Genomic DNA, 27,998 nt, shown 5'->3' with positions numbered 1-27,998 from the left:
CAGAACCATAATTCTGGCTTAACTCCGCCGGCCGGAGCTTCCGCCATTTTTTCGTAGCGGTGTATCACGTCATTCAGGCAGCCAATCAGCACAGAGCCTCATTATCATAGCCCCGCCCACTCAGAATCCCACATAGAGAATGAGGTTAGAAACGGTAAAGATAAAGACATGGCCCTGAGGCTGAATTTCTAATTTATATAGAAAAAACAATCAAAAGCTTGTTTTTAAGACATTCAAGGCCTGTTTAAAATAGACATTAAATGCCCCTTTAAGTTGGGTTCGGTGTAACAGGTCGTCGTAACGGGTCGTCTTATGTTGGGGTCGGTGTAACCGGGCGTTTTATTGGTGTGACATGCTGATAAATCTGATGAATACTCGATAGGATACCCCAGCGGCTCCAAACATTTGTTATATTCTTCCATCACCTGCTGTGGAATTCCTAAAACTCTACTTGATGCTTGAATTCCCCATGCATGAAAACCGTTTTCTGAAGGTCATGGAAATGTTTCGTGTTCAGGTGCTGAAGATTATGAATGCAGGCAAATGCGGTGTCTCCCGTCCGGCACCAGCAGTACTTTGCCCCACTTCAGTTTAAAAGCTCACTGGTATGATTTCGTCGTTAAAGCGACTTCATGGTGGAGCGGAAACATTTCCGGGGTCGGACTGTGGAAATGGGAGCAGTGACATTTGTGCTGGGACTGCTGGGAGATTTCCACGGTTGGCTGCGACACGTCCTTGCAGCTGAAAACCCCAGAAATCCGCATTGATGGCCCGGACTCTGGTGCCACACAAACCTCCGGGGTGTTGAACGAGTAATGTGAGTCCAGCGGCTTCTCTCTGATGATAATGATGATGATGGCTCACTTCTAAAAAGATGTTTCCATCTGACGAGTCCAGCTCTGAGCTGTCGAGCAGATGAACCAGTTTACAAGTAGATCACCGAGCGCGACTGACAGCTCAAACTTTAAATCCAGAGCAACCAGAGCGTGGCTTCATCCCGTTCCAGACCTATCCCACTTCCAAGGATCAAGGATCAACTCGGCGTCCAGGAACCTGTTCTGATGGGGATCTAACGAGGCCAGACCTGATAACAGGTGCCAGTCGTGCTTCCACAATCCTAGAACTGGGAAGCAGAATCAGCTCCGTTATCTGATTAAATCCCATTTGATCTGCGTGTTTTTGAGTTGGAGGCGGAGTCTTTCAACTGTTAAGACACTGATGATGCAAGTCAATCACACCCAGGGAAACTGTGTTTGCTCGACAAACACGCTGTTGAAGCGGCGTTGACATCCAGGATGTGGTGGAGGAGCGTCAATATTTACCTTCCTCTCACTCCAGCTTCATTTTTCTTGCTAATTTCCTTCTCTGATACGACTGGAAGAGAAGGAGGGATTTCACTGGGAGGAGCCCGCAAACTGGAGAAGGCAGGGCCTATTGTTAAGTTCGGCATCCGTCTGTATAAACAGGATCCAAACTTTTGGGGGCGCTTGTCCAGTTCTTTTACAGTCTGAGGTTTGAAACAGCAGCTGGGGAGACCAGGACCCCCCAAAAACCCAGTGGTCCCAGGTTACAAAGACCTGATCCCCCTCTGTCCACCGTCCTGCATCGCCTCTTAGTTGTGACAGCAGCGTATTTAAATGTACTGACTTGAGCGACAGATGGCCGCTCATCCAGTCAGGACCAGGAGGACCCGATAAAGAGTCCGGTCAGAGTTTGGGCCGCTCGGTGGCGCAGTGGGTTAAGCAGCGGGCCATATACTGAGGCTACAGTCCTCCTCCTGCAGCGGTCGCGGGTTCGAATCCAGCCCGCGCACCTTTGCTGCGTGTCTTCCCCGTTCTCTCTCTCTACCCCTTTCCAGTCTGCATCTCCAATAAAGGGCCACTAGAGCCCCAAAAAAAAACCTTAGAAAAAAAAAAAAAAAAAAAAGAGTCCGGTCAGAGTTATGTTTCGGGCTGAGAGCTCCCGTTACAGAACCACCAAAGTTACAATTTACAATTTTAAAGTTATAAGTATTAAAAGTATTGCTTTATGACTTATTTGCACTTGAATTTGTGTTTTCCTTCCAGACTGCCTGTTCAAGGTTTGTCCCATGAGCCGGTACTCGGCTCAGAAACAGTTCTGGAAAGCCAAACAAGCCAAACATGAGAAGGACAAGATCTCTGACATGGTTCTGCTTCAGAAACTACAGGTAATACGCACACGTGCACGCGCTGGTGGTACATACTTCAGAACTCCTTTAGCTACCTGACTCCGGTGCCAGAGGTAAACTCACGACGCTGGTGGAGCTTAACGTTAGCTGGTTGCAGTGTGGGCTAGCTAACTTCTACATGTGGAATGTGAAGCAGACATTTACGTCTATTTTTGTTGCTTTTAGGAAACAAAATAAGATGAGCTCCTTTGTCCGTCCTCTCCAGACACCTGGAGTCATTAGTCCCCCAGACGCAAAGGTTTAATCTTAAACTGCAGGTGTCTGAGTTCTGGTCCCTGTGGAACTGACACTCAACAGCTATTGGGTGCGTCCGAAATGCCATACTAATAAGTTTATACTAAAAAGTATACTTAAATTTGGCACACTTTTGAGTAAATACCAGTAGTGTGCATTAATTCGGACGAACTATTAAGAGCGCACACGGCACTTCCTGCCGTAGGGAGGGGGGGTGGTTACCATGGTAACCTGTCACGGCAGCAGTAGCAGCACTCCGCTCCGCACTTTCCCGTTTATCCTGGCCCAAACAAGATGACATTATATAATATTATTAAATACCAATATTATAATATTAATATTATATAATAATATTATTATACTTAACATTATACTTATGACATATACGTATCACTTAGCAACCAAACGCCGCTGCATTGCATTGTGGGAAGTTTCTGCTCGGTTATTGTCCATCAATCCACACTAAAAAATTTCTCCCGAATGAGTATGGATAGAGCATACTATTGAGTACGTTCTAATGTTTCGCACTAAAAAATCTCGCACACATTTTGCGCACTCATTAGGGTGGAAGTATGCGATTTCGGACGCAGCGATTGGCTCATCTGTGCTTGAGGGGCGGAGCTTACTGCACCCACCCTTTCGAACCGTGATTCTCAAGGGTCTCATGCAGTCGTCTCCTCCGTCCTCGCTCTCCTTGTGGGGCGAAGTCGTTGAAGAAGAAGCGTCAGGGTCCATCAGCAGGTGTCTGAGCTAACTGAACTGTGCTCTGCAGCATGCATCCAACCTGGAGCAGAAGCAGAACGAGACGGAAAACAAGAAGGTCCACGGAGACGTCGTCAAATATGGAACCGTCATCCAGGTAACTGACAATATCACGGCTCGCTGTGAGTTTCTGCTGCCCTCCAGCGGCCAGATGTCACCACTGCAGCTTGTCTGTGTGAAAGGTTCACAGGGTGTGGGTGTGAGTGTGGGTGTGTCTGCACGCCTGGACAGGTCTGTGTTTAAAACCTGCCGTATTAATGATCCACGTGCTTGTTTAGAAAATGTTTCCCATTACGAATCAGTGCAGCGCCTGGCTCCATGACGGCCAGCTGACCCCCCCAACCCCCAACCCCACCACCTGTCAGAGCTGCGCTGCTGCACGTAGGATCACTAAAGGCGTCTGACACATCCGGACTAGTCATTGTTTTTCTGCATTTGCGGGAACCCGCTTTCCACATGATGGATTTCATGACCCCAAAGCCTCACATGTGGTTTGAATCATGACGCTTGAAAAATGTGGTCCAGCAGTCCGGTCAACGTAACACTGGGCGACCCGACAAATGCAGCAACCTCCAAGCTCGAGGTCCCCAGAAATACAGAAAAAAGAGCAGACAATGAAGTGTTTTTTCTGAAAGGATTCTTTATCTGAACAGTCACACCCGACTGGTGTGATCATCTTCAGCCTTGAAGTGAAGTCAATATTGACACTGACAGATAGCAGCATGACAGGCTGCAGGTGTTTGTGTGTGTGTGTGTGTGTGTGTGTGTGTTGAGGGTGTGTGTGTGTGTGTGTGTGTGTGTGTGTTTAGGGTGTGGAGCGTTTACATGACTCTACAAGAACAGAATAACCATTACACATCTGTGCTCTCCATCTGTATGAGCCTGTTCTTAAGAAACACCTCTGGTCAGATGACGCAGAGATGATTCAAGACATACCGGTATTTAAGTATGACATTATACACACATGCAGGCCTAAACAAAACAAGTTTAAAGACTTCACAGATCCTGAGGCAAGAACTGTTAAAGAAATAAATGAAAAAACAATTTCACTTTCTAATTCCTAGGTTCTTACCGTATATGTTTCACCATGATAAGTCATCCTATCGGTGCAAAACTCCTATCACATATTCACATATTCCCGGGTCACACTTGAACCAGTCCGGGACACCCAGCTGACCTATAAGGACCATGTTGCCTCGGTTTCCCGGTCTTGACGATTTGCTCTTTACAACATCAGGAAAATCAGACCCTACCTGACAGAACATACGACACAGCTCTTGGTTCATGTCAAGCTTTGACTACAGTAATTCCTTGTTGGTCGGCCTCCCTGCGTGCTCAGTTAAACCTCCACAGATGATCCAGAATGCAGCAGCACGTCTGGTCTTCAACCAACCCAAGAGAGCTCATGTCATTCTGTTGCTAATCTCCCTGCACTGGCTTCCCGTTGCAGCGCATATCAAGTTTAAAGCTCTGCTTTTGGCTACCAAACAATTACCCAAATAGCTCCTGCCTACCTTCACTCCTTCATCCAGAGCTACACTCCCTCTCGACAGCTCCGCTCAGCCAGTGAAAGACACCTGGAGCTTCCACCACAACGTGGTGTGAAATCAGTAGCTAGACTCTTCTCCTCCATTGTTCCCCAATAGTGGAACGACCTACCAAACTCTGTCCGATCTGCAGGGTCTGTACCTACTTTTAAGAGCAAGCGAAAGATTCAGCTCTTTAAGGAGCACTTCTGTATCTAGTTGCATTTAATAGAACTTTGTTGTTCATCGGGATGAGTTAGAAGATTTGTCCATTGTGACTCAGCTCTGAGAAAGCTGCATGCACTTATGATGGTGTTTTTTTAAGTTTCCCTGTATAAAGGACTGTTGTGTTGGGTGGGAAGGGAACGAAAAACAAGAGAAATCTAGCATGAGCATGACAGCAACTGTGTCCAACTGGACTCTCAGCAGCCTAATCAGCACTGATCCAGCTGTATCCTCCTATGGGATTTCTTGCTTGTGTTGTTCTCTCAGATGTAAGTCTCTTTGGAAAAAAGTTAAAATTATAGTAGTAGCATTAGTAGTAGTAGTAGTAGGATGTAGTTACAAGGGTTCCACAGCACTTTTATTGACATTAAAGCTTTACAAATATAAATTTATACCTTCTTCCAATAAAAGACATTTGAGAATCTGTTTATTGGAAAAAATATATTCTTGTGATTAGGGACTATTTGCATTGGTGGATGAATCCACTTTTAGCTTAGTGAGTAAATCTGGAGATCAGGCCGTTCGTCTTCAGCCGCCGGCACACGTGAATGTTATGAATGTTATAGGTGTGATTTTAACCACTGTAAATGTCACAGGATTGAATTTCATAGGTTCAAATGTTACCAGTGTGAATGTCACTGGTGTAAATATTTCAGGTGTTCATGTTACAGGTGAGAATGTTGCTGTAATGTTCAGTGATGGTGAGTAATCCCCCAGTGCTTCTGTCCAGCTGCTGCACATGAAGAGCAATAAATACCTGACGGTAAACAAACGGCTGCCGGCTCTGCTGGAGAAGAACGCCATGCGAGTCACGCTGGACGGGACGGGAAACGAAGGCTCCTGGCTCTTCATCCAGCCGTTCTGGAAGCTCCGAGCCAACGGCGACAATGTAAACAGGCTGCACTCACATGCACACAATGGAAATTGAAATCTGAAATAAAAGTATTTGAACCTTTTAAATCTATCAAACACCCTCATTATAATGTGACATCACAGAAAACACTTGGTATACTGTAATCTACAGAGTTCCAAAAACTGAAATGGTAAAATGATTTACTGTTTACTGATGTTTTATTGTACACCACTACAGTGGATTTTAAATAAAACAATCAGGATGTGATCAAAGTTTAGACTTTTAGTTTTAATTTAAGAGGTTTGATGAAAATATGAAATTTATTATCCAGAAATTGCAGCCATTGTAAGCAAAGTAGGCAGAACTGTCCAGGTCCTTCGTTACCTGAAGACAAATGCAGCATTTCAAAGGCCTGGAGTTTATATCAGGCTTGGAGTTTGGCAGATGTTTGACTGGAGCTACCAACATGAAGTCCAAAGAGAAGAGAAGCCATCTGTAGACTGAAACAACACATTTATATTTAAGAGAGGTAGAAAAACCTCAAATGTCATCATATCAACAGTTTGTGATTATGTGAATTTGGAGGCTGAAAATGTCTGGAAGTATTTTTGTGAAACGTCTTAAATGAAAGCTGACAGTCTACAATTAGATTTTTAATATGAAATCAAATGTAGCCTAATCATTAAAAAAAAAATGTATGATTAAAAAATCATTAAAAAAAAATTATATTAAATCAAATATAATAACTTGTTAAATATCTGTTTTACAACTCGATATTTAAAGGTACAAGTTCATAAGAAAAAAACACTATCAATACAAATATGCCAGAAACGTTAACTTATAAATCCCTCAGTGAGTATTTGAGATTCAATTTATTGGAGTGAATTTCAATACTTTTGTTTTTTTTTCCTTAATGTTGTCTATTCGTGTTCTTATCAAATCTGGATCTTTGCTTGATAAATGACGACTATGTGTTTTTTTGTTTAGATATTTTCTAAATTTAGTGAAGTTCTATGAAATATTAAACTATTTACATTATAACAAAACCTGAATCTATAAAAGCAACATGTCATCAGTGGCAATGATGTTAAAGGGACAGAGGAGGGAACGCCGTCTCTCCGGACGTGTGATGTGCGTTTGTCTTGACTGCAGGTGGTGGTCGGAGATAAAGTGATCCTGAACCCGGTGAACGCCGGGCAGCCGCTGCACGCCTCCAACTACGAGCTGACCGACCACCCGGGCTGCAAAGAGGTGAGTCCCATGCTGATCTCACACAAGCCCCACTTCATCACTTCATCCACCAGCAGGCGTCAGCGTCCTACAAACATCTAAAATAAGAACAATCATGCAGAAAACAACACAATCAAGTCTTTACCTGTTCACCCAGACCAGTTGGAGGTGCAGCAGCTGGAGAGCAGTCGGGCTGTTTGCTCAAAGGCACTCCAGCTCTGAACGATAGAGCTGCTCATCAGTTAAAGCCCCCCAGTGTAGAGAGACAACGTGATAGAAAACAAGTTCAATAATAAAAGGGCTACAAAACAGGACCGATAATGCGACTCTTCCTCCCCCTGTAGGTCAACTCTGTGAACTGCAACACCAGCTGGAAGATCAACCTGTTCATGATGTTCAGCGACCACCGGGAAGAGGTTCTCAAAGGAGTGAGTGGCAGCCGGATGACACGCCTCCCTTCAGCCACAGAGAAAAAGACACAAGATAAATTAGCATGTTTGTCCTCTTAGACTTGGAGATCAACATCTGCCACATTTTATTTGATCTTTCTAAGTATAACTTTATTTTTAGAAGAGTCTCCTGCATTTGTTTAGTGAGCATCTACAGCAAGGTCGAGGTTCTGTTTTTCCTCTTCGTGACCGTAAAGCTGTGATCTGTGTGTCAGGGCGACGTCGTGCGTCTGTTCCACGCCGAGCAGGAGAAGTTTCTGACGTGTGACGAGTACAAAAGCAAAGTCCACGTCTTCCTGCGAACGACTCTGAGGCAGTCGGCAACGTCGGCGACCAGCTCCAACGCTCTGTGGGAGGTCGAGGTACACGCACACACACGCACACACACACACACACACACGCACACACACACACACGTGCACACACAAGCACACACACACATACACCGTTCTCTGAACTCCGTGTTCTGATTGGTCCGTCAGGTCGTCCATCATGACCCGTGCCGTGGGGGGGCGGGCCACTGGAACAGCCTCTACCGCTTCAAACACCTGGCCACTGGAAACTACCTGGCTGCCGAGGTAACCATGGCAACCCTGCAGCACCTCTGACGAGGGCGTGAATGAGCGGTGGAGAGCGTCAGTGTTCAAGTACAAGGATTTAGATCCACAGAGACGAGGAGCCTCAGCGAGTCCCGGAGGCTTCAAACGTCTATTTCATCAACACCTTTTTATTTAAAGGCTGTATCCAATAATTAGATCAACTTTGTAAATGTTTTGTCAAAAAGGAAAATAAGATATGAGCCAGTATGTTATATATGTTATATATACTTTCTCTGTGTTCCTTAATTTTGTTAAGACAAGATGGTTTTTGTCGTTCCGACAGGAGAACCCTGGGTATAAAGGAGACAACCCGGAGCTGTCGTCGTCGGTGAGTCGCTTCCTTCCTGTCGGTGCTGAAATCGCACTGAAACACATTTGTGGAGTTCCACAGGGAACCGCCTTTGGGCCTCTACATTTCAGTCTGTTTTAACAGCTTCATGATACCAGTAACCATAGCGATGCAGATTTTCTGACTCTTGTCACATGCAGGTTCGCTGTCTTCAAGTAATGTAGAAAATGTTTATTTATTTTGCTTTAACAATCTGATACAACTGATGTCAACACAAACCTCTTTGATTTAAACTGTGACTTGACCGACTGCTAGATGGAAACATCTGTGACAACGACTAAAGTCTCCCTGCAATCTTGACAAAAGCCAAGAAGAAAATAGTCCCATGGGCAATACCAAGTACCCTGCTTCCTCAGGATTTAAGATTGTACCGGTAATTTACAGGCAGGGGATGTTACTCATCAGCCATGATGAACTGAACATCAGTGTGCAAACCTCTGTTAAAGAAGATGTTTTGGCAGTTTGCTGGTCCGGAGATTTCAGATTGGTGTTAACACAATGACATTAGGGAAAGACATAAGCAGTGGTAAGCCTGAACAAGTGCGCCGGCAGTGCGAATGCTTTATCTCCTTCACCTCTTCATCCTGACCCCCGGCCTCCCTGCAGATGGATGGTAACCGTAACAACAAACGCTCCCACGGCGAGAGGATCAAGTACAAGCTGGTGATGGTGCCTCATGGGAACGACATCGCCTCGCTGTTCGAGCTCGACCCCACCACGCTGCAGAAAACCGACTCTTTTGTGCCACGGTAGGAAATGCTTGGTCCTTTCATCTCCTGCTGACATTTGATGTTAAAAATCCTCAGAGCTATTAGAAAGAGGTACAAACGGCGTAGAACATCTGCACAGCTGGAGGCGAAGGTGGCGTTCACCTCCTGATTCTTCCAGGCCAGCACAGAACCAGGATCATGTTACGCTGTGGGCACTGAGGACGTGTTAAGTTCCCCCATGACTTCAGCACCCACACCCTGGGTGGGGTTGGCAAAAGGGCGTTTCTGTGTGGAGTTTGCATGTTCTCCCAGTGTTCCCTTGGTAGCTAATGTGAGCAACCCTCACAAAAACATGCAACAGTCCTGGGCTACACATGCCCCCTCTGGCCAACCGGGGCGCCAGACGGGTCGGGGAGGATCTGGCCGGAATAACGTGATCCTTCCACGCGCTACGTCCGGCCAGAGAAGCCCCACCCTGTCTGGTGAAAAGAAGCGGCCTGCTCACTCCTCATGTAAGGAGGAGACTTGAGTGCAGGACCCCACGGGTTGACCAGGTAGAGGATGGTAATGCCCAGGACTGACTTACAGTAGGTAGCAGCAATGGGTGATAAAATGGGAAAAAAAATCCGCGATAAAAATATAAGTACCACCTGGACAGGTCCCTCTGCCTTTCACCAAGGACGTCAGTTCACGGCAGCCGGGAATGCAATGGACGCTGACGTCAGAATATCTTGGTCTTTCAGGAACTCGTACGTGCGGCTGAGGCACCTGTGCACCAACACGTGGATCCAGAGCACCAACGTCCCCATCGACATCGACGAGGAGCGGCCCATCAGGCTCATGGTGAGTCGATGCCAAGGAAAACAAACACATTTGAAGGAAGGAACGCCATAACTTTATGTTTTTAAAGATTTGAACCTGCTTCCTTTTCCTGAAACAAATATTTTGGGGCATCGAGACATTTACCCGTCATCAGATCAAGTGCAGCTGATGGTTTTTATGTGCATCGACAGCGAGTAGCCAGGATCTGTGGTGGTTCAAAGGTGCTGGTTCTCAAGAGGCTGAAGAGCTTGATGGGCCAGGTGGTGTTCTAGATGTGTTGGCGGGAGGGAAGGGGGGCACCGATGATCTTCTCAGCGGCTCTCACTAGTCACTGCAGGGTCTTGTGGCAGGATGCGGTGGCTGCCGTAGCACTCAGGATGCAGCTGGTCAGGATGTTCTCGGTGGTCCTGCGGTGGAAGGTTGATGTGAGGGGGGCTGGTGCTCTGGCTCTCCTTAGTCCTGGAGGAAGTAGAGGGGCTGCCGTGATGCGTGTTGCTGCTCCATGAGAGGTACAGTTATCCCTCGCTATAACGCGGTTCACCTTTCACGTCTCGCTGCTTCACGGATTTGCATTGTGCATCGTGTTCTGCATTCTGATTGGCTAAATAGTTTCCCCGCTTCTTCATTTCCTGTGTCAATAACGTTAGTCGCTTAGCAACAATGCTGAGAACGGCCAATGAGCTTCAGCGGCAGCTCAAGAACGGGACCCTTTGATGAATTGTTCATTACAGTCTCAGATATAATCGATGGTGGCATGTCATTTATAACAATCTTTTTGCTACCCGTAACTATGTTCTTCTCTCGAAAAAACACACCTGCACCGCAGGTTTTAGAAGAAAAAGACGCTACAGAGCGAGTCAGGATGCAGCAGCTCAGTCAGAAGAGCAGTGAAATACGCGCAAGTTACAATTTGTCCTACTGAACTTATTGTATTTTTTTTCATAATCGTTTTTCATTTTCTCCCGTTCAAATCCAATTAATCGGGTCGCGGTGGGGCGGGGCTGATCTCCGCTATTTGAAGCCTTGTATAATAATTGCAAAAAAAATAAAGGTTACTATTTCACGGATTTCCCCCGTGAAAAACGAGGGATTACTTTACTCAGTGGGATGCACACCCAGAAACCTGATGGCCGGTGGAGGGTGCTGGGTGGCGGGAGAGAGAGCTTGTTGGCTCACCTCTTCTCTGAAGTTTGACCCATTGTCGTCGGTGATGAAGAGTCCCGCCAAGGGGGTGTCATCCGCAAACCTGACGAAGAGGTTGCTGTTGTGTCCTGGTGTGCAGTCATGGGTCAGCAGGGCGAAGAGTGTGGGGCTTAGAACGCATCCTTGGGGGGCCCCGGTGGTCAGCATGCTTGTGCTGGATATGTTGCTGCTGACTGGACTGTAGTCTCGACAGGAAGTCCAGCAACCAGTTGCACAGTGAGGTGTTCAGTCCTAGACAGAGATTTGCTTCCTGAGTGGACCGGTTGGCCCGATATGCAGACTGGTAGGGGTCCAGGGAAGGAAGGATGGGTGGTGGCCATCGAAGCAGGCGGGGACAACAGCTTAGCTCAGAGAGGCATCGAAGATGTCAGAGAGGACGTCTGCGAGCTCCCCTGCACAGTCATAAAGTACTGATCGGGAATGTCCTCAGGTCCTTCAGCCTTGCGAGCGTTGACCCTGGAGAGTGACCTCCTTAAGCTGGTCAATACCTGGTCATCTGGCGGGGTGGTGTCTTCTGTCCAGGGCTGCTGTCGTCAGCCTCAAACCATCCAAAGAAGTTGTTGAGAGAGTTGAGCAGGGATATGTCACCTTGACGGGTCTGTGGTTGGGGTTTACAAATGATGGTCTGTATTCCCCGCCGCAAGCTGCCTTTACTGTCTCTCTGCTAGTCTGATGCCACGGGCCCGGCTGTCCTCAGACGAGCCGTGTGTCCTGCTCTAGAGGCAGCGATCTGGGCTCCCGGTACCCCGTGGATTTCCCCCGTCAGCCAGGGTTTCTGATTGTCAATCATTTTTGCTGGATAATTGATCAGGTGGACTGTGAACGAGGTCCGCCTCTTTGAACCAAAGCCTTCAGGAAGCATCGGTCCTGCTCTACGACCAGTGTTCGGTGTTACAGTAACGCGTTACAAAGTAACGCGTTACTGTAACGAGATTACATTCGCCAGTAACGCAGTAATGTAACGCGTTACGTTAAGACAAAAAAAAATACGTTACGTTACGGGAGAAGAGAAAAGAAAATCAAACTTGCCTTTCATCCGTCTTCACGCGTTGCGCAACACTTGTCTGACTTAAAGCTGATTTATGGTTCCGCGTTAAATCGACGCAGGCCTATGGCGTAGAGTACGCGGCAACGCACACCGTACCTTACGCCGTAGGCTCTGCGTTGGTGTAACGCAGAACCATAAATCAGCCTTTAACGGGATTTTACGGGACTTTACGGGACTTCTGGTGCTGATCTGGGCACTGCAGTAATAAGGTTCCAACTACAGGACTGTCTCAGAAAATTAGAATATTGTGATAAAGTTCTTTATTTTCTGTTATGCAATTTAAAAAAAAAAAAAAAAAAAAATGTCATACATTCTGGATTCATTACAAATCAACTGAAATATTGCAAGCCTTTTATTATTTTAATATTGCTGATTATGGTTTACAGTTTAAGATTAAGATTCCCAGAATATTCTAATTTTTTGAGATAGGATATTTGAATTTTCTTAAGCTGTAAGCCATGATCAGCAATATTAAAATAATAAAAGGCTTGCAATATTTCAGTTGATTTGTAATGAATCTAGAATGTATGATATTTTTGTTTTTGTAATTGCATTACAGAAAATCACAATATTCAAATTTTCTGAGACAGTCCTGTATATGTTGTTCATTGGCAATCGAGTTATGGTGCAGCTCAGGTGATATTGCGGAGTAATCCAAAAATAATGTAACTAGTAATGTAATTAGTTACTTTCAGCAACCAGTAACTAAGTAGTGTAAGGGATTACTTTTTTAAAAGTAACTAGTAATATGTAATGGATTACTTTTTTTGAGTAACTACCCCAACACTGTCTACGACGACCGACTGTAGACTCATTTGGTGTGAATGTAAATCCTCCCGCAGCTGGGAACGTGTCCCACAAAAGAAGACAAGGAGGCCTTCGCCATCGTCTCCGTTCCTGTGATGGAGATCAGAGACCTGGACTTCGCCAACGACGCCAGCGCCATGCTGAGCACCGTGGTGGATCAGTTCAGCCGCGGCTTCATCAGCCAGAACGACCGCAGGTAACGCACCGCCGCGCGCCGGGGACCATGACGGTGAGGTACGGTCCACACCTACACCGGTGCTCCTTTCTGCTCTCCAGGTTTGCCCTCAAGCTGCTGGAGGACGTGGTCTTCTTCGTGGCCGACGTCATAAACAGCGAGCAGCCGGTCCTGGACGTGGTCATGAGCAAACCCAACCGCGAGAGGCAGAAGCTGATGAGGGAGCAGAACATCCTGAAACAGGTTCGCACACAGCAGGGAGCTTCTCACTGGTCTTTAAGGGGATCCTCGTGTCACGTTTGAAAGCTTTGTCGTCTTAAATAAACCTCTTTAAAGCTGCCTGACCCGTTAACTCACCAAAAATCCAGATTCCTTTTCAGTTTTTTTCATCTCCATCAGTTTAGTTCTTCTGCACCCCCCATGTGCCGGGTCTTTGACCGTACCTGTGTGTTCAGATCTTCGGCATCTTGAAGACTCCCTTCAAGGAGCGGGGGGGAGGCGAGGGGCCGCTGCTGCAGCTGGAGGAGCTGGCCGACCAGAAGAACGCTCCGTACCAGTACATGTTCCGGCTCTGCTACCGAGTCCTGCGGCACTCGCAGGAGGACTACCGCAAGAACCAGGTGAGGACGAGGATGATGATGATGGTGGTGGTGGTACATACTGTCTTTATTGGCCACCGCCCACCTCTCTGTCGCCCCCCCCGTGTCTAGGAACACATTGCGAAGCAGTTTGGCGTCATGCAGAGTCAGATCGGTTACGACATTCTGGCCGAGGACACCATCACCGCCCTGCTGCACAACAACCGCAAGCTGCTGGAGAAACACATCACCAAGACCGAGGTGGAGACCTTCGTCAGCCTGGTCCGCAAGAACCGGGAGCCCAGGTGCGCACAGAGGGCTGAGTGTGGGGGGTGCCGCTGCAGGGTTACAGGAAAGAGCACATATTTATGGAAGCATAAGTCCATGAAAATAGTTGATGTTTAAGAGCTGAGATCTGATCCTAGACTGTATCAGGAAACCTTGACCAGTAGGATTCTAGAGAGTCTGTTCGAAGCCTCCTTGTCCTCGTACGGTCATCTAAATCCCTCCCCAAGAGATAAATAAAGTTATATCTCATCTAATCTGAAACAAGGACTGATGGTCACTCGAGGGTTGGAACCGTCCTTAAATGATCCGTTGTGGTTCCCGGGTCCTTCAGCTTGTCCGGACATTTGCAACGGCAGCTTCAAGCTCAGAAATGAGCGCTGCATTTAGCTGACAGTCGTTATCAGCAGCTACCTGCTCCCAGCTGAGCTCCGTCCTTTGACCCGTCCAGACCAACCCGGAAAAGGTCTCGGTGGTCTGGAGGAGGTCTGGAGGTGACATGAACACGGCAGAACGTATGTTCTTTACAACATGTATGACTATGTTCTGTTAGGTCTTTATACACAGCTCAGAAGTCAGGACCTTAGCGGTTGGTAGTAATGTTTTTATTTTTCATTATTTGAGGACAGAACAAAGAAATTGAAGAAGATAAGTTAAATCTGAAAGTCAAGTTTTTATCTTGAATTATCTTGAATGTCCTCCTGTGCGTCTGAGACGTAGTCTCGTGGTTGGACACCACGGTGAGTTACGCCGTTAGCAGGGACAGGATCATGCATAGCTACACGACTTCCTCAAAGTAGAAACATCCAACGCAGCCTGCAGGATCCACAGACATGCACCCTGCCATGTGGGGGTTAAATGGCTGCTACGTCCAGTGGGAGAGGATTTCACAGATAAACAGCTTATGATTGCTCTCTTTTTGTGTAAAAACGCATGACCTTTGTGTCATCTCCCGCTTGTGTCCATCTGTGCAGGTTTCTGGACTACCTGTCGGATCTCTGTGTGTCGAACAACGTGGCCATCCCCGTCACCCAGGAGCTGATCTGTAAATGCGTGCTGGATCCCAAAAACCAGGACATCCTCATCAAGACGGAGTGAGCGTTGATGGAGCTCTGACTTGTTCTTAACTTCCCTAAACTAGTTTCCTCTTTGAGTTTGAACCAACAAGACATTTGTCAATGATTATTTGACATATGTACAGTTTTTTTGTGCATCTATAAACCATATTCACCCCTGCAGTCTGAGCAGCTCTGCTCCTCGGTGGTTTCAGACGATGCTTTTGATGCCTTTAAAGTTTTCCTCTACATTGACTCTTGCAGCCGTCGCATGCCGAAAGATGCCCCGTCTGGTGGTGTTCAGGGAGAGTACATGGGGATGGACGACTACGGAGACGAGGATGAGGTGGGACTCTCGGTCAAGTTGTACCTGTGAAGCAGCATCATGATATATGGGTGCAGCATCATGATATGTGGGTGCAGCATCATGATATGTGGGTGCAGCATCATGATATGTGGGTGCAGCATCATGATATGTGGGTGCAGCATCATGATATGAGGGTGCAGCATCATGATATGGGGGTGCAGCATCATGATATGGGGATGCAGCATCGTGATATGTGGGTGCAGCATCGTGATATGGGGGTGCTGCATCATGATATGGGGGTGTAACATCATAATATGGGGGTGCTTTGCTACAGGAAGGACCAGAAATTCCTTGAGGAAGATGATGTTCACACATTGAAGCAACATCTCAGGAGCATCGATGGCCCAATTTGTGTGTTTTTGAGTTTAAATCATTGCTGTACTATTCTCACAGACTAATCAGCATCTCCCATTTGTAATCTGTAACTGATGGAAAAAACATGTAACTGCAACCCTATTGGTCTTTGTTGAAGTAGAGGGTTAGGTGTTGGAGATCATGACAACCCTGGAAGAACTCTTGCGGTAGTCTCGAGTGTCGAGGTCGTAGGTTGTGAGCTTTCGGTTCATGTCTTGCTTTAGGTGTGGCTGATGTGGATGGACAAGACCAACGAGAGACAGGAGAAGAGCATCAGGCAGCTGGCTCAGGAGGCACGTCAAGGAAACGCTCACGACGAGAACGTCCTCACCTACTACAGGTACGCTCTGACACGGGGGCCGGCCAGAGGAGACCTCACCAGTCCTCCTTTCTCAGCCCTCCTTTCTCCTGCACGTCCTCAGGTACCAGCTGAAGCTCTTCGCCCGCATGTGTCTGGACCGCCAGTACCTGGCCATAGACGAGATATCCAAGCAGCTGGACGTGGAGCTCATCTTCCTCTGCATGATGGACGAGACGCTGCCCTTCGACCTGCGCGCGTCCTTCTGCCGCCTCATGCTCCACGCCCACGTAGACCGGGACCCTCAGGAGCTGGTGACCCCCGTCAAATTTGCCCGCCTCTGGACGGAGATCCCCACCTCCATCACCATCAAAGAGTTGGTAGATTTTAAAAGTGCAGTAATATTCAAATAGAAGTCAATTTTTTTGTTCCAGCTTATCAGTTATGTGCAGGATATGGAGCTGTGAACAAGAACTCCACGTCGACATTAGCCAACCGTTAATGTGGTTGGCAGCTCACAGAGCTGGCGTTGCTCACAGGGCCAGGGTCGCTCAAAGGGCGCATAAACGGATTTTAAGTTGAAGGCAAAAGACATCAACAGTGATCTTAGAGACGCAACCACCAAAAAACGCCTTTCCTGAAAATTCAAGAAAGTTAGTTAATTTAGTTTTAAACAGTGGCGGCTTGTCAATAGGGGGCGCTAGGGCGCCGCCCCCATTAAAATTACAGGGAAAAATAAAAATAAAGAATATAGACACAGTACACATAAATTACGTAATAAAAAGTAATTATCACATCTGTGCACTCATTAAATGTGTCTGACTTTTAATTTTTCAAGCCTTCCCATCCCATACTAGTTGTTTTTTGTGCAGACCGAAATACATAGGTTTCAATGGCGAGGGGCGCCGGCCAAATGAGTGTGTATTGCATGTTCATATACTTTTCTTCCATGTGACTTCATGCTGGTCTCTAATTGGTTACTCAAAGACTCCTCCGGGCACAGCTCTCTGCGACCAGGACCAATCAAGCGTGTTTTCTGTCATTCTTCATCCAATCTGATTGATTCATGAGCTGTCAATCAGTCACACGCCCCTGACAGTGACTGCTGACTCGCATACAAACGGAGTCACAACGACAAGACAGCAGACAATGGCAGCAAAAAAAGTAAACTCGTTGTTTCGTTAAAAAATAATAATTTCACGAGGCGTTCGCCGGAGGAAAAGAAGCAAATTAAGGAGCTTGGACCAGACCAACCAGACCTAAAAATCCAGCAGCAGGCAAGTGAAAATCTTAATAAACAAAGTTTAAAAAAAAAAAAGTAGAGTTTATAGTTGTGTTGTAATCCCCACTCGCCAGTGCGCCCCCCCCCCCAACATTTTTTATCACCAGCCGCCACTGGTTTTAAAGAATTCACGTAAAGTGGACGTTTGAAGGAAGAGAGATCCAGCAATGTTGATGTAAAAATGGTGTCATCGGCATACAGCTGTAGCCCAGCAGCATCTCCACTCAGGTGTTGTGCTTCACTTCCTGCTCAGACACGTTTTTTATCAGGTGTTTTGTTTCAGTTATGACTCCAACATGGATGACAGCCGAGACAATAAGAAGAACCGCTTCGCCAACACGATGGTGTTCATGGAGGAGTACCTCAACAACGTCCTGAACGATGAAATGCCGTTCCACGACGAGGAGAAAAACAAGCTCACATATGAGGTCTGCTTCTTCTTCATCCTCACAGCTTTCTTTATCCTTCGACGTTCATCCTCTCACCTGTGACTGCCTCCCTCTCCTCCATTCTTCTCGCAGGTGGTGAGTTTGGCCAGACACCTGATCTACTTTGGTTTCTACAGTTTCTTTGAGCTGCTCAGGCTCACCAGGACTCTGCTGGGCATCATCGATTGTAGACCGGGTCTTGGACATGCTGGCCCCATATTCCACGATGAGGGAGCAGGTACGTCTGATTCAATGTTGAACGACTGATTATTAAACCCATCTGGTTGATGGTACAGACAGTAAATGGGTTTTTCTGTCTGAAGGGAAGAATGTGAAGCGCTCCATACACGGGATGGGTCAGATGGTTTCCACCATGGTCCTCAGCAGGAAACCTTCCTTGTTTGGAGGCTCGGGCGCCAGGGGCTCAGGTCTGGGGGGCGGGCTTGGGCTCGATGGACAGAAAGGCAGCAAAGACAGTATTGATAATTTGAACCTGACAGTGATGGATACCAAGCTGAAGATACTGGAGATATTACAGGTGAGAAATGAAAGGAGCTAGCTGCAACCATGTCTTCATCCAACGTTTATTGGAAATTTGGATGAATAAGTCGTGAGGATAAGCTGAGGAGCCAAACGTACTTGTCTGTGTTTGTAACTGAGCGCTGCTCCTCTTCATCAGTTCATCCTGAACGTCCGTCTGGACTACCGCATTTCCTTCCTGCTGTCCGTCTTCAAGAAGGAGTTTGTGGATGTTTATCCCATGGCTGACGCGGACGCCACCACTAATACGGAGCAAGCAGGTAGACATCCAGCGGACATGCACGCTTAATGACCGAAACCAAAAGCTTTGTGTTTCGTTGCTTTCTTCGCTGCTTTCTAGATTGGATCGGTGTCTGTACATTGCTAGGACCGACGTTGCCCAAACCCAGTTAATGCAAAAATGAGGCAGGTGAGAGGGACTGGCAGGCCAGGACGCTTGGTGGAACACGCCCCCCTCCCCACTGTTACCACAGGCCGGCTGTTCTAGCTCGGCTGGCTAGCTGGGGCTAACCTCTGATACTGATTCATGTTACTCCACACCTCAGATGTATCTACAGGAGTGACTTTTGAGAAGCTGGAGAGTTTCAGCTTCCACCTGGACCCTAGAGCAGCTAAAGCTTGACTAACTTATTTGAGATCCGGGTCCACATGGCTCCGTCTGTAGCTGGGATGCTAACTCTTACTTTCACTCTGTCCATCTATCCATGATTGTTTTGTCATTACTGAAACAACATTTGAAACGGGCTCTGAAACAAGGACCCAGGGGGCTCCAGTCAAGCCCAGGGAGGACCCTCGGCCTTTGGCTCACCTGGGTTTTCTGGTTGTTGCAGACATTGAGCTTGAGGCCGCTCGCTGGTTAGGCGAGGTGACAACCTTCATCTGTGAAGCGAGCGCCCGCCTGCTGCTGAGCTCAGCTTCATCCTCAGACCCTTCCAGTCCAACTCGCAGCCGGTCCCAGCGGCCTGTTTAGTACGGTTAACGGAGCAAGAAAACCCAGCATCATTACAATAAGAACGGCCTTGACTCCGTGAGGTCACGTTAGCACATTTCACTACGCAGCTAAAGGGATGACTGTTAGCCATTAACCAAATCCACCTGTCAATCAAGAAGACATTTGTTGTGTTATATCATTTCACCTCATCAAGTGCATAAACGTCACCTCCATACAGTTGCCATGGAGACCAAAACTGTAAATAAGTTTATTTCTACTGTAAATTTACACATTCAGAGAAAATCATAAGAAAATCATAAATGTGACATATCTGCTGTCCTCATTGTTGTCCGGTCACTCTTCAGGCCCTTCAGGACAGGACAAGTTCATCTCAGGGAGGCGGTTTATTTGAAAGTTTCCTGCCTTCATCACTAAGTTTAAAATAGCAGAATTATCACGTAGCCGTTCCCTCCTGATGCCGCTGCTCTTCAGCCTCACTTCGTTTCTCCCGAGACGTTTGGGAGGGCCCAACCTCAACGTCAACAATCATGTGACCACAAATCATTTAGGCAATTTGGACCAGAGGCATTTTGCTACGAGTAAATTTGATGAAGTTGGAAAAAAAACGATGGATGGACCAACGAGTCGGTCCAGGTCTTGCTGTCATATAACAACAGTATAGAGGTCCGGGGGTTTCTTTTAATATCAATCGCTACATTGATTTAAAAGAAAAGCAATAGCATCCGTTGTTGGCGTGTTTCTTCTTTTCATTTTTCTGCTGGCTGTTTGCGAACTGCAAAAAATGAGCATTACCACCACTTGGTGGTCGGCAGCACTATTTTTTTCAGTCAAAGGTTCTTGTGTGGCTGCAGTGTGATGGAAACGCGGCAGCTGGAGGGGCCAAGAGACGGTCGGCGCTGTTAGGGTTCCTGTCTGGCGGGTTTACCCAGAACTCCCACTAGTGGAAACACGCCTTTAGTCGAGACATCCTGACTTGGGAAACAACGTTCCTTCATGTACGTTCATGGTGCCAGAAGTAGCACCGTTTTCTTTAACCGACCCCATTGGCTCTCATTTCTAGCTCAGTCTTTTACTTGTAATTGTCCCTTAAACGTTTTAAATCCAGTAAAAGAAAAAGGAACAACCCTTTGGTCAGATAAAAGTCTAAAGTTGAGGATGATTTCATCTTTTGTGTTGTTACTTCTCTTAATGCTGCCAGACGTGCCGGTCGCCATGGAGACGACAGGTAGAGTCAGGATAAAGTGTGATGCTCACATGTAGCATTTCCTGGTGATGATTACTGACCTCCCCTGTTGTCCCTCCTCAGCCTCCATCAACCTGCAGCGCATCGGCGACCAGGCGGAGGCCATGTTCGGAGTGGGGTACGTACAGATTCAGGTTCAGCCGCTGCTTTACCGGGCTGGAGGAGTGTGTCACGCAGTCTGTGTGTGTGTGTGTGTGTGTGCAGGAAGGGGAACAGCATCCTGGAGGTGGACGATGAAGGCGGCCGGATGTTCCTGCGGGTGCTGGTCCACCTCACCATGCACGAGTACGCTCCTCTGGTGTCCGGAGCGCTGCAGCTGCTCTTCAGGCACTTCAGCCAGAGACAGGAAGTGCTGCACACCTTCAAACAGGTAAGACACACACACACACAGAGCACTCAGACATGTCAGCCAGAAGGAAAGAGAATAACTGATCAAACCTTTATCATTTAGTACAACAGCTCTGTTTTAAAACATAATTTAATGAAGGTTGGTGGTTTTTAGAGGGGCGGAGTCAGAGTCAGCTCCTCCCCACTGAACTAGGGGCCAAGCCATATCGGAGATCTGCCTTTGTTAAGTGGCTCCGTTACAACCTCAGAGGGGAGGCAATATACAGAAAATCAACAATCAGAACCAACACTAAACTGAGATGCACTACAGTGGCAGCGGTGGATGTATGGAATAAATTAGATATAGATTTGAAATTATATAGAACTTTAACTTTATTTAAAAAAACATTGAAAAGAAGGATGATTTCCTTATATTAAATTAATGAGTGACTTGATGTTGATTTGGGTATTTATTTAATTGGTGATTTGCTTTGATTTTTTAAGGATGATGGTAACATGTAGACTGCACCTTTATTTTAAAAATCTTTTTTATTTTTTGAGGAATGTTTGTTATCCCTACAGAGGCAATTTGTTTTACTGGCAGTCTTTCTCTTACTTTTTGCTTTTATTTTATTAAATTAATGAGGGTAGGCAAATAATAAGCTTTGCTTCAGCCTACCCCTTTTTTCGGTCTAGATGTTATTTGTTTATTTGTATACTGGAAACTTCTTTGTTATGTTTTCTTTGAACAATTGAACGTTTTCTTGTTGTCAGTTTTATTCTTGGTTTTTTATTTATTTATTTTTTTTTGTGTCATGACCGAAAATAAACTAAACTAAACTAAAACTAAGTCAATAACTCAACTCTAATTTGGGTCTCCAACGTCACAGAACCCCGAGGACGGACAGAAACCACATTATAACGTGCATCCTCCCAGAACCCGGTTGACTCCCCTTAAAACTGCTCCGTTTCTTGGTGCGGGGACCTCAGAGACCTTGGTCCACGTTGACATGATATCATCACGCGGTTGCTGGACGTTTGTGGGATTCCCGCCCGTGATGGGAGTCTCACGTCCCACCACGTCCCACAGGTGGTGTCGGGTTGAGATCTGGGGGCGGTGGAGGCCTCAGCTCAGAAACCAGTCTGAGAGGGGCTGAGCTTTGGGACGTGGAGTGTTGTCTTGTTGGGAGGAGCCTTCCAGAGATGGGTGGGGTTTGGGGGCGTGGCGTTTAAACGCTGAGCTGGAGCTAATGTATCACCTGAATCAGAACCGAGCTGGACTTCATGCAGTGAACTGATGACACAGTGTCTCTGGAAAATCAACAGATTCCTCATCAGACGCTCCACGGTTCTCCTCCCCCTTCATGTGAATTAGTCGATTTAAGAACTTACCAGAGCATAAAAACCAACATCTGCGGTGTTGGAGTCGCGCTGATCCCCCCTCTGTCCGTCTGCAGGTGCAGCTGCTGATCTCAGCTCAGGATGTGGAGAACTACAAGCTGATCAAGGCCGACCTGGATCGCCTCCGGACGCTGGTTGAGAAGTCTGAGCTGTGGGTGGAGAAGAAGAGCTCGGGTGGAGGAGATGGGAAGAAGGACAAGAAAGAAAAGAAGGAGAAAGGAGAGGTTAGCAGCAGCAAACGTCAGAGTTTCAGGCTCACGTGACTCTTGGGTGGGCAGTTCCTGACCAGATACGGTACAGAGAGACTGACACATCCTGTTTTATCTGCATCCTACAGGGGGCATCACAGGAAGCAACGCCCAAAAAAGAGAAGCCGGAGAAGAGTAACGAGAACTACCAGAATGTCAAAGAGGTGAGCCCCCCCGAAGGTCGCAGTCGTGTTTGTTCTGCCCCTTTCACCTGTCAATCAATCAATGAGTATGGGCAGGGCTGTGAAGAGTCAACACAGACACGGCACCGTGACAAATGATAAACAGAATATGTGCAGCACTTTTCTTCAGCAAAACTCATTTATATTATCTGTAAATAAACCCATTTGAACTTGTTAGAAACAAAATACAGTCATCTTTCAGTGTGTGTAAACAGCAAACCAGTTTTCCCAACAGCGAGCCCTGTGGAACCCCACAGACAAGCGCCCTGTCTTTCTATAAAAAAGTGCTCTAATGAACATTGAGTTTATTTAATAAATGGGGATTTAAGTGTTAATAAAATCCCTTTCATGATAGATAGATATTTAGGTACCTGCCAGACGGTCAGGGTGAAATATTTGATTCATCTTTTTGTCTTCAACTGCCCTCAACCCGCCGTCCATCCTCGGTGTCGCTGCAGATCCTGGAGCGGCTGAATAAGATGTGCAGCATCGGAGTCTGGAAGAAGCAGCAGAGGTTGCTGAAGAACATGGGAGCTCATAAAGTCATGCTGGACCTGCTGCAGGTGTCCTACGACAAGGTGAGACCGCCAAAATAAAGTAATCGGAACAGATGCTCAGGGTCTGACTGTTGGAGTTTGATGTGATTTTTAGTTTCCTGCTCTCTTCACTTCTGCTCTCCGAGGCTGTTGTTCAGGACTAATGAACCGTTAGATGAAAGAAGAACTGATCTGCAGAATCAGACTCTGTCCCTTGCCTCTTTGTGTGCAGAATGACGTGAAGATGCAGGAGATCATCAAGTACACTCACCTGTTCCTGCAGAGGTTCTGTATGGGGAACCAGGAGAACCAGGCTCTGCTGCACAAGAACCTCAACCTGTTCCTCAACCCTGGGGTACGCTGTTAGGCTAAGATGTCAGCAGGCTACTCAAGGAAATAAACTGTTAAACATTAAGCTAAATGAGCAGGTAACGCCGCCAAACTCTCACTGATGCCCCTTCAGGCTGCCTTTTAAAGCGCTTCACCGTGGTGGCGATGAGTTCTGAGTCTGAAGTCACTGAGCTGCTGGTGGTTGCAGGCTCGGTAGCTCGGTAGCACAACGTCTGTTGTCATGTTGGTGTCTGGAGAGGGGAAGCTGGTGTGTGAGGGGATGGGGTCCTCTGCCACAGCCGGAGCGAATAGAAGAGTCCTCGTTGGGTGGTGTGGATGGGGACGTGGGTGGTGGCCTAATGAATGTCGTTTGCATGTTTCCTGGGGGTCTGCAGCTGCTGGAAGCAGAGACGGTGCAGCACATCTTCAGTAACAACTACCAGCTGTGCAGCGAGATCTCCGAGAGCGTCCTGCAGCACTTCATCCACTGCCTGGCCACGCACGGCCGCCACGTCCAGTACCTCAACTTCCTGCACACCATCATCAAGGCCGAGGGCAAGTACGTGAAGAAGTGCCAGGACATGATCATGACCGAGGTGAGGTGAGGGGAGGAGGGGCGGTGCCCTGCCAGACCGCTACGCCAGAGCGCTCCGCCTCGTTCGCGGCGACGTCACGTTGTTCTGTGCCTCCTTGCAGCTGACGAACGCCGGTGAGGACGTGGTCGTCTTCTACAACGACAAAGCCTCCTTTAACGTCATGTTGGAGCTGATGGCTGAAAGCAGGGAGGGCGTCAGCGAGAGCAGCCCGCTCAGGTAACCACGGCAACCTAAAGTCACAACGCAGCTAATTTGGAGGTATGTTTCCAAACAGTTGTTTGAGGATGCTTCAGGTGCGTCCGCAGAGGAGCCTCCAGTTAGCTTGGTTCAGAGTGGCTCATAAAAGTCTGTCAGAGGGTCCTGATTCCTAAACATCATCATCGTCATCATCATCATCCAAGACGTTTAAAGGCTGAATTATGGTTCTGCGTTAAATCAACGCAGAGCCTACACCGTAGGGTACGCGGCTACGTAGGAGTCTCTCCGTAGCCTACGCCGTAGCCTGACGTGCACCTCCCAAAAATTTAACTACACGTTAGGGTGACGCAGACCCAACGCAGACCGAGAGGGCTGTGATTGGTTTGCTTGGTAGCAATGCATTTCCGTTTCCGGTTCGTGAAGCAGTGGTGAACTTTCAGCGCTCTTTTCTTCGTGTGTGTGTGATTTTTTTTTTTTTTTTTTTTTTTTTTGGGTTGTTTTGTTTTTTTGGACAATAGTTGTCCTTATCTACGGAGCCCCTAAAGAGACACGGATTTAATTTTTTTTTATAATGAACTTTACGCGCGCGCGTGAAACCTTTAAGTGAGCACGTAAAGTTGTTTACTTGCAAGCAAAGTGGTAATGTCCTTATAATGGAGTCCCAGGTTAAAATATAGCTCAGCTAAATCCTGTAATGTAATTTCCATTCATAAACAGAGCAGGGCGCAACTGGAGGGTCTCCTGTTCCAGCAATACTCCCATGTACTTGTTTTTACGCGCTCACGTAGAACAACTTTTAGGCACTCACTTATAAGTTTTGCGAGAGCGCGTGAAACTTTTTAGTGAGTGCATAAACGTTTTACGTGCTCACGTAAACAACTTTACATGCTCACTTAAATGTTTCACGTGCACACGTAAAACTCATTATATATAAAAAAATAAAATCCATGTCCCTTTAGGGGCTCCGTACTTATCCCTTTGATTCACTTTGACCAGAAAAAAACGGAAGCTAAACAAAGTATCAACTAGCGGTCTCGGGGGGTAGTGACGGAGAAGTCTGAAGGGTTCAAGACGGCGTCACGGCAACGGCGTGTGCTCTGCGTTGGTTTAACGCAGATCCGGCTTAAGGGGACAGTGGATGAAGTCTCTGACTCTGTACTTCACCCGAGCAAGGTTCCAGGGACGTGTCTTTGACCGGGCGGGGTGTGTTTCCTGTGCAGGTACCACATCTCTCTGGTGGAGCTGCTGGCTGCATGCGCCGAGGGGAAGAACGTGTACACGGAGATCAAGTGCACCTCGCTGCTGCCCCTGGAGGATGTGGTCCGGGTGGTGACCCACGAGGACTGCATCACAGAGGTGTGTGTGTGTGTGTGTGTGTGTGTGTGTGTGTGTGTGTGTGTGTGTGTGTGTGTGTGTGTGTGTGTGTGTGTGTGTGTGTGTGTGTGTGTGTGTGTGTGTGTGTGTGTGTGTGTGTGTGTGTGTGTGTGTGTGGGGGGGGGGGTTAGCCATGACACAAACACCTCCGTACACTAACGTGTGTGTGTGTGTGTACAGGTGAAAACCGCCTACGTGAACTTTGTGAACCACTGCTACGTGGACACGGAGGTGGAGATGAAGGAGATCTACACGTCCAACCACATCTGGAGACTGTTCGAGGACTTCACAGTGGACATGGCTCGGGTAACCATGTCAACACTGGCCCCATTCCAGTACACAACTTACGGTGCTCCTGTATTTACTAACTTTTCTGCATCAACTCAGTCAAACCAAAGCGAAATGATGCACATTAGGGAATAAAAATGAGAAACGGATAGTTAATCCGCAGAGCTTGTGACATCATGAAGTTGTCAAAGATTTCATGGTATTTTATCTCCTGTTACAGAGGAATCGCATGCAAGCACTTAAAAATCTCATAAATCCTTAATTTAGACTTGCAGCACGCCAAACAAACAGGGAAAACCTCAACTTTAATACCGTAAAGAGCGTTTCCACCTAACCAAAACACGGTTGCAACACAGGGCAGCTCAGTAAACCCATCATATGAAGATGACGTAGCGACCGGCCGACTCTGAGCTGGAAAAACCAGGCAACACTCTGAAGACTGATTATAAAGACATGGAAGTAGTTTATTTATGAAGTCAGCAGATGATTGCTCACATGTTACATTAAACTCAGCAGTGACTTACAGCAGAGGACTACACACATCACAGATCACAAAGGAGGTGCAGTTAAGCCTGCGTTCAGAGAGCTGAGACCTCATTCAAGTGCAGTTCAGGCCTGTACCGGGAGTTGAGTTGCATATTGGATCAGGGACGGTCATATTTTCATGTTGTAGAGAGCAAAGCGACGCGACTGGGACGTCAAGGCTATGTGGTCAGAGAAGGATAACCGGGGGCTCAAACATGACCACCAGGTTCTCTGTCACCTTCGTGGAAGTGACTATAGTAGAGCCAATATTTATGTTCATGTCGAGGCTGAACGATAACCAGGACTTTAGTCTTAGATGGAGTTAAGTTGAAGGCTGTGATCCTTAATCCATGTAGACCGGTCGGAGATGAGCTAAGAGTCGTGCAGAGATTTCAGGGTCGTCCGGAGGTCGTGACAGGTAGAGTTGTGTGTCATCTGCATAGCAGTGATATGAGAATCCGTGTTAATGAATAATCTGGTCCACAAAGGTGTATATGACAAAGAGAAGGGGCCCAAGTACCGAGCTTTGGAGCACCCCGGTGGAGAGGTGATGTAATGAAGATGTTTTTCTTTGCCGTGACAGATGAGTTAAAACCAAACATAGCAGGTCATCAACATATTTGATTCCAGCTGTATCTGAGTTGTTGGTGAATTGGCTGACTGAGATTTGTGTATCTGTCACGGTGGCCTTTCTTTTCCTCTGCAGGTTTGTAATAAGCGCGAGAAACGTCTTACTGATCCCATCCTGGAGAAATACATAATCAACGTGGTGTTTGACACCATCAACGCCTTCTTCAGCTCCCCGTTCTCTGAAAACAGCACCTCTCTGCAGGTGAGTCACATGATCCAGCCGCCCGACAGCTCAGGGTTCACCTCGGCACTTCGTTTACATGAGTTCTGTGTTTCCGTCAGACTCATCACACCATCGTCGTCCAGCTGCTGCAGTCGTCCGTCAGACTGCTGGACTGTCCCTGGCTGCAGCAGCAGCACCGAGCACAGGTGGAGACCTGCATCAAGACGCTGGCTATGACGGGTAAAACACACTATTTTAAGTGCAGAAATCTAAAGTCTAAAGTTCCTTCATCCATACTCATGCTGATTGTATTTCTGTCTTTGCGTTCAGCTAAAAGCCGGTCCATCTCTCTTCCTCTGGAGCTGGAGGCTCACATCAGCTCCATGTTGTCCACTTCGGCTATGAGCTTGTTGTCCAGATCCAGCGCCAGCTACAAGTCCACGTCACGCTCCTCCAGACCCATCGCCTCCAGCAACCCCTGGGACTACAAGAACATCATAGAGAAGCTGCAGGTACGCAAACCTCCAGTTAACCGGGACACATGGATCCAGGAGTGAGATTGGCTTCATTACCCCTTAAAGACATAAATCTTTATCATCACACTGAACCACTAGACA

General features: G+C 47.2%; 1 protein-coding gene across 1 annotated transcript in view; it reads left to right on the top strand.

The window, feature by feature from the left end:
- Positions 1 to 27,998, top strand: part of itpr3 (inositol 1,4,5-trisphosphate receptor, type 3) — a 66,338-nt gene that overhangs the window by 16,572 nt on the left and 21,768 nt on the right. Inside the window, exons 3-37 of the mRNA XM_061735652.1 lie at positions 2,067 to 2,188; positions 3,216 to 3,302; positions 5,687 to 5,845; positions 6,962 to 7,060; positions 7,384 to 7,467; positions 7,704 to 7,850; positions 7,971 to 8,066; positions 8,371 to 8,415; positions 9,043 to 9,185; positions 9,890 to 9,989; positions 13,062 to 13,222; positions 13,303 to 13,444; positions 13,657 to 13,821; positions 13,912 to 14,084; positions 15,039 to 15,158; positions 15,384 to 15,465; positions 16,065 to 16,180; positions 16,263 to 16,514; positions 17,704 to 17,848; positions 17,942 to 18,086; positions 18,172 to 18,386; positions 18,528 to 18,648; positions 20,647 to 20,701; positions 20,788 to 20,953; positions 22,368 to 22,535; positions 22,649 to 22,723; positions 23,200 to 23,319; positions 23,510 to 23,632; positions 24,003 to 24,203; positions 24,304 to 24,419; positions 25,622 to 25,757; positions 25,956 to 26,081; positions 27,295 to 27,420; positions 27,501 to 27,621; positions 27,712 to 27,893. Of these exons, the coding sequence (XP_061591636.1) occupies positions 2,067 to 2,188; positions 3,216 to 3,302; positions 5,687 to 5,845; positions 6,962 to 7,060; positions 7,384 to 7,467; positions 7,704 to 7,850; positions 7,971 to 8,066; positions 8,371 to 8,415; positions 9,043 to 9,185; positions 9,890 to 9,989; positions 13,062 to 13,222; positions 13,303 to 13,444; positions 13,657 to 13,821; positions 13,912 to 14,084; positions 15,039 to 15,158; positions 15,384 to 15,465; positions 16,065 to 16,180; positions 16,263 to 16,514; positions 17,704 to 17,848; positions 17,942 to 18,086; positions 18,172 to 18,386; positions 18,528 to 18,648; positions 20,647 to 20,701; positions 20,788 to 20,953; positions 22,368 to 22,535; positions 22,649 to 22,723; positions 23,200 to 23,319; positions 23,510 to 23,632; positions 24,003 to 24,203; positions 24,304 to 24,419; positions 25,622 to 25,757; positions 25,956 to 26,081; positions 27,295 to 27,420; positions 27,501 to 27,621; positions 27,712 to 27,893 (4,634 nt within the window). The remainder of the gene's footprint in view (positions 1 to 2,066; positions 2,189 to 3,215; positions 3,303 to 5,686; positions 5,846 to 6,961; positions 7,061 to 7,383; positions 7,468 to 7,703; positions 7,851 to 7,970; positions 8,067 to 8,370; positions 8,416 to 9,042; positions 9,186 to 9,889; positions 9,990 to 13,061; positions 13,223 to 13,302; positions 13,445 to 13,656; positions 13,822 to 13,911; positions 14,085 to 15,038; positions 15,159 to 15,383; positions 15,466 to 16,064; positions 16,181 to 16,262; positions 16,515 to 17,703; positions 17,849 to 17,941; positions 18,087 to 18,171; positions 18,387 to 18,527; positions 18,649 to 20,646; positions 20,702 to 20,787; positions 20,954 to 22,367; positions 22,536 to 22,648; positions 22,724 to 23,199; positions 23,320 to 23,509; positions 23,633 to 24,002; positions 24,204 to 24,303; positions 24,420 to 25,621; positions 25,758 to 25,955; positions 26,082 to 27,294; positions 27,421 to 27,500; positions 27,622 to 27,711; positions 27,894 to 27,998) is intronic.

Source organism: Cololabis saira, chromosome 12 (genome assembly GCF_033807715.1).
Source record: "Cololabis saira isolate AMF1-May2022 chromosome 12, fColSai1.1, whole genome shotgun sequence".
Taxonomy (NCBI): Eukaryota; Metazoa; Chordata; class Actinopteri; order Beloniformes; family Belonidae; genus Cololabis; species Cololabis saira.
Note: the sequence above shows the minus strand (reverse complement) of the source record. Positions and strands in the feature narration are given on the sequence as shown.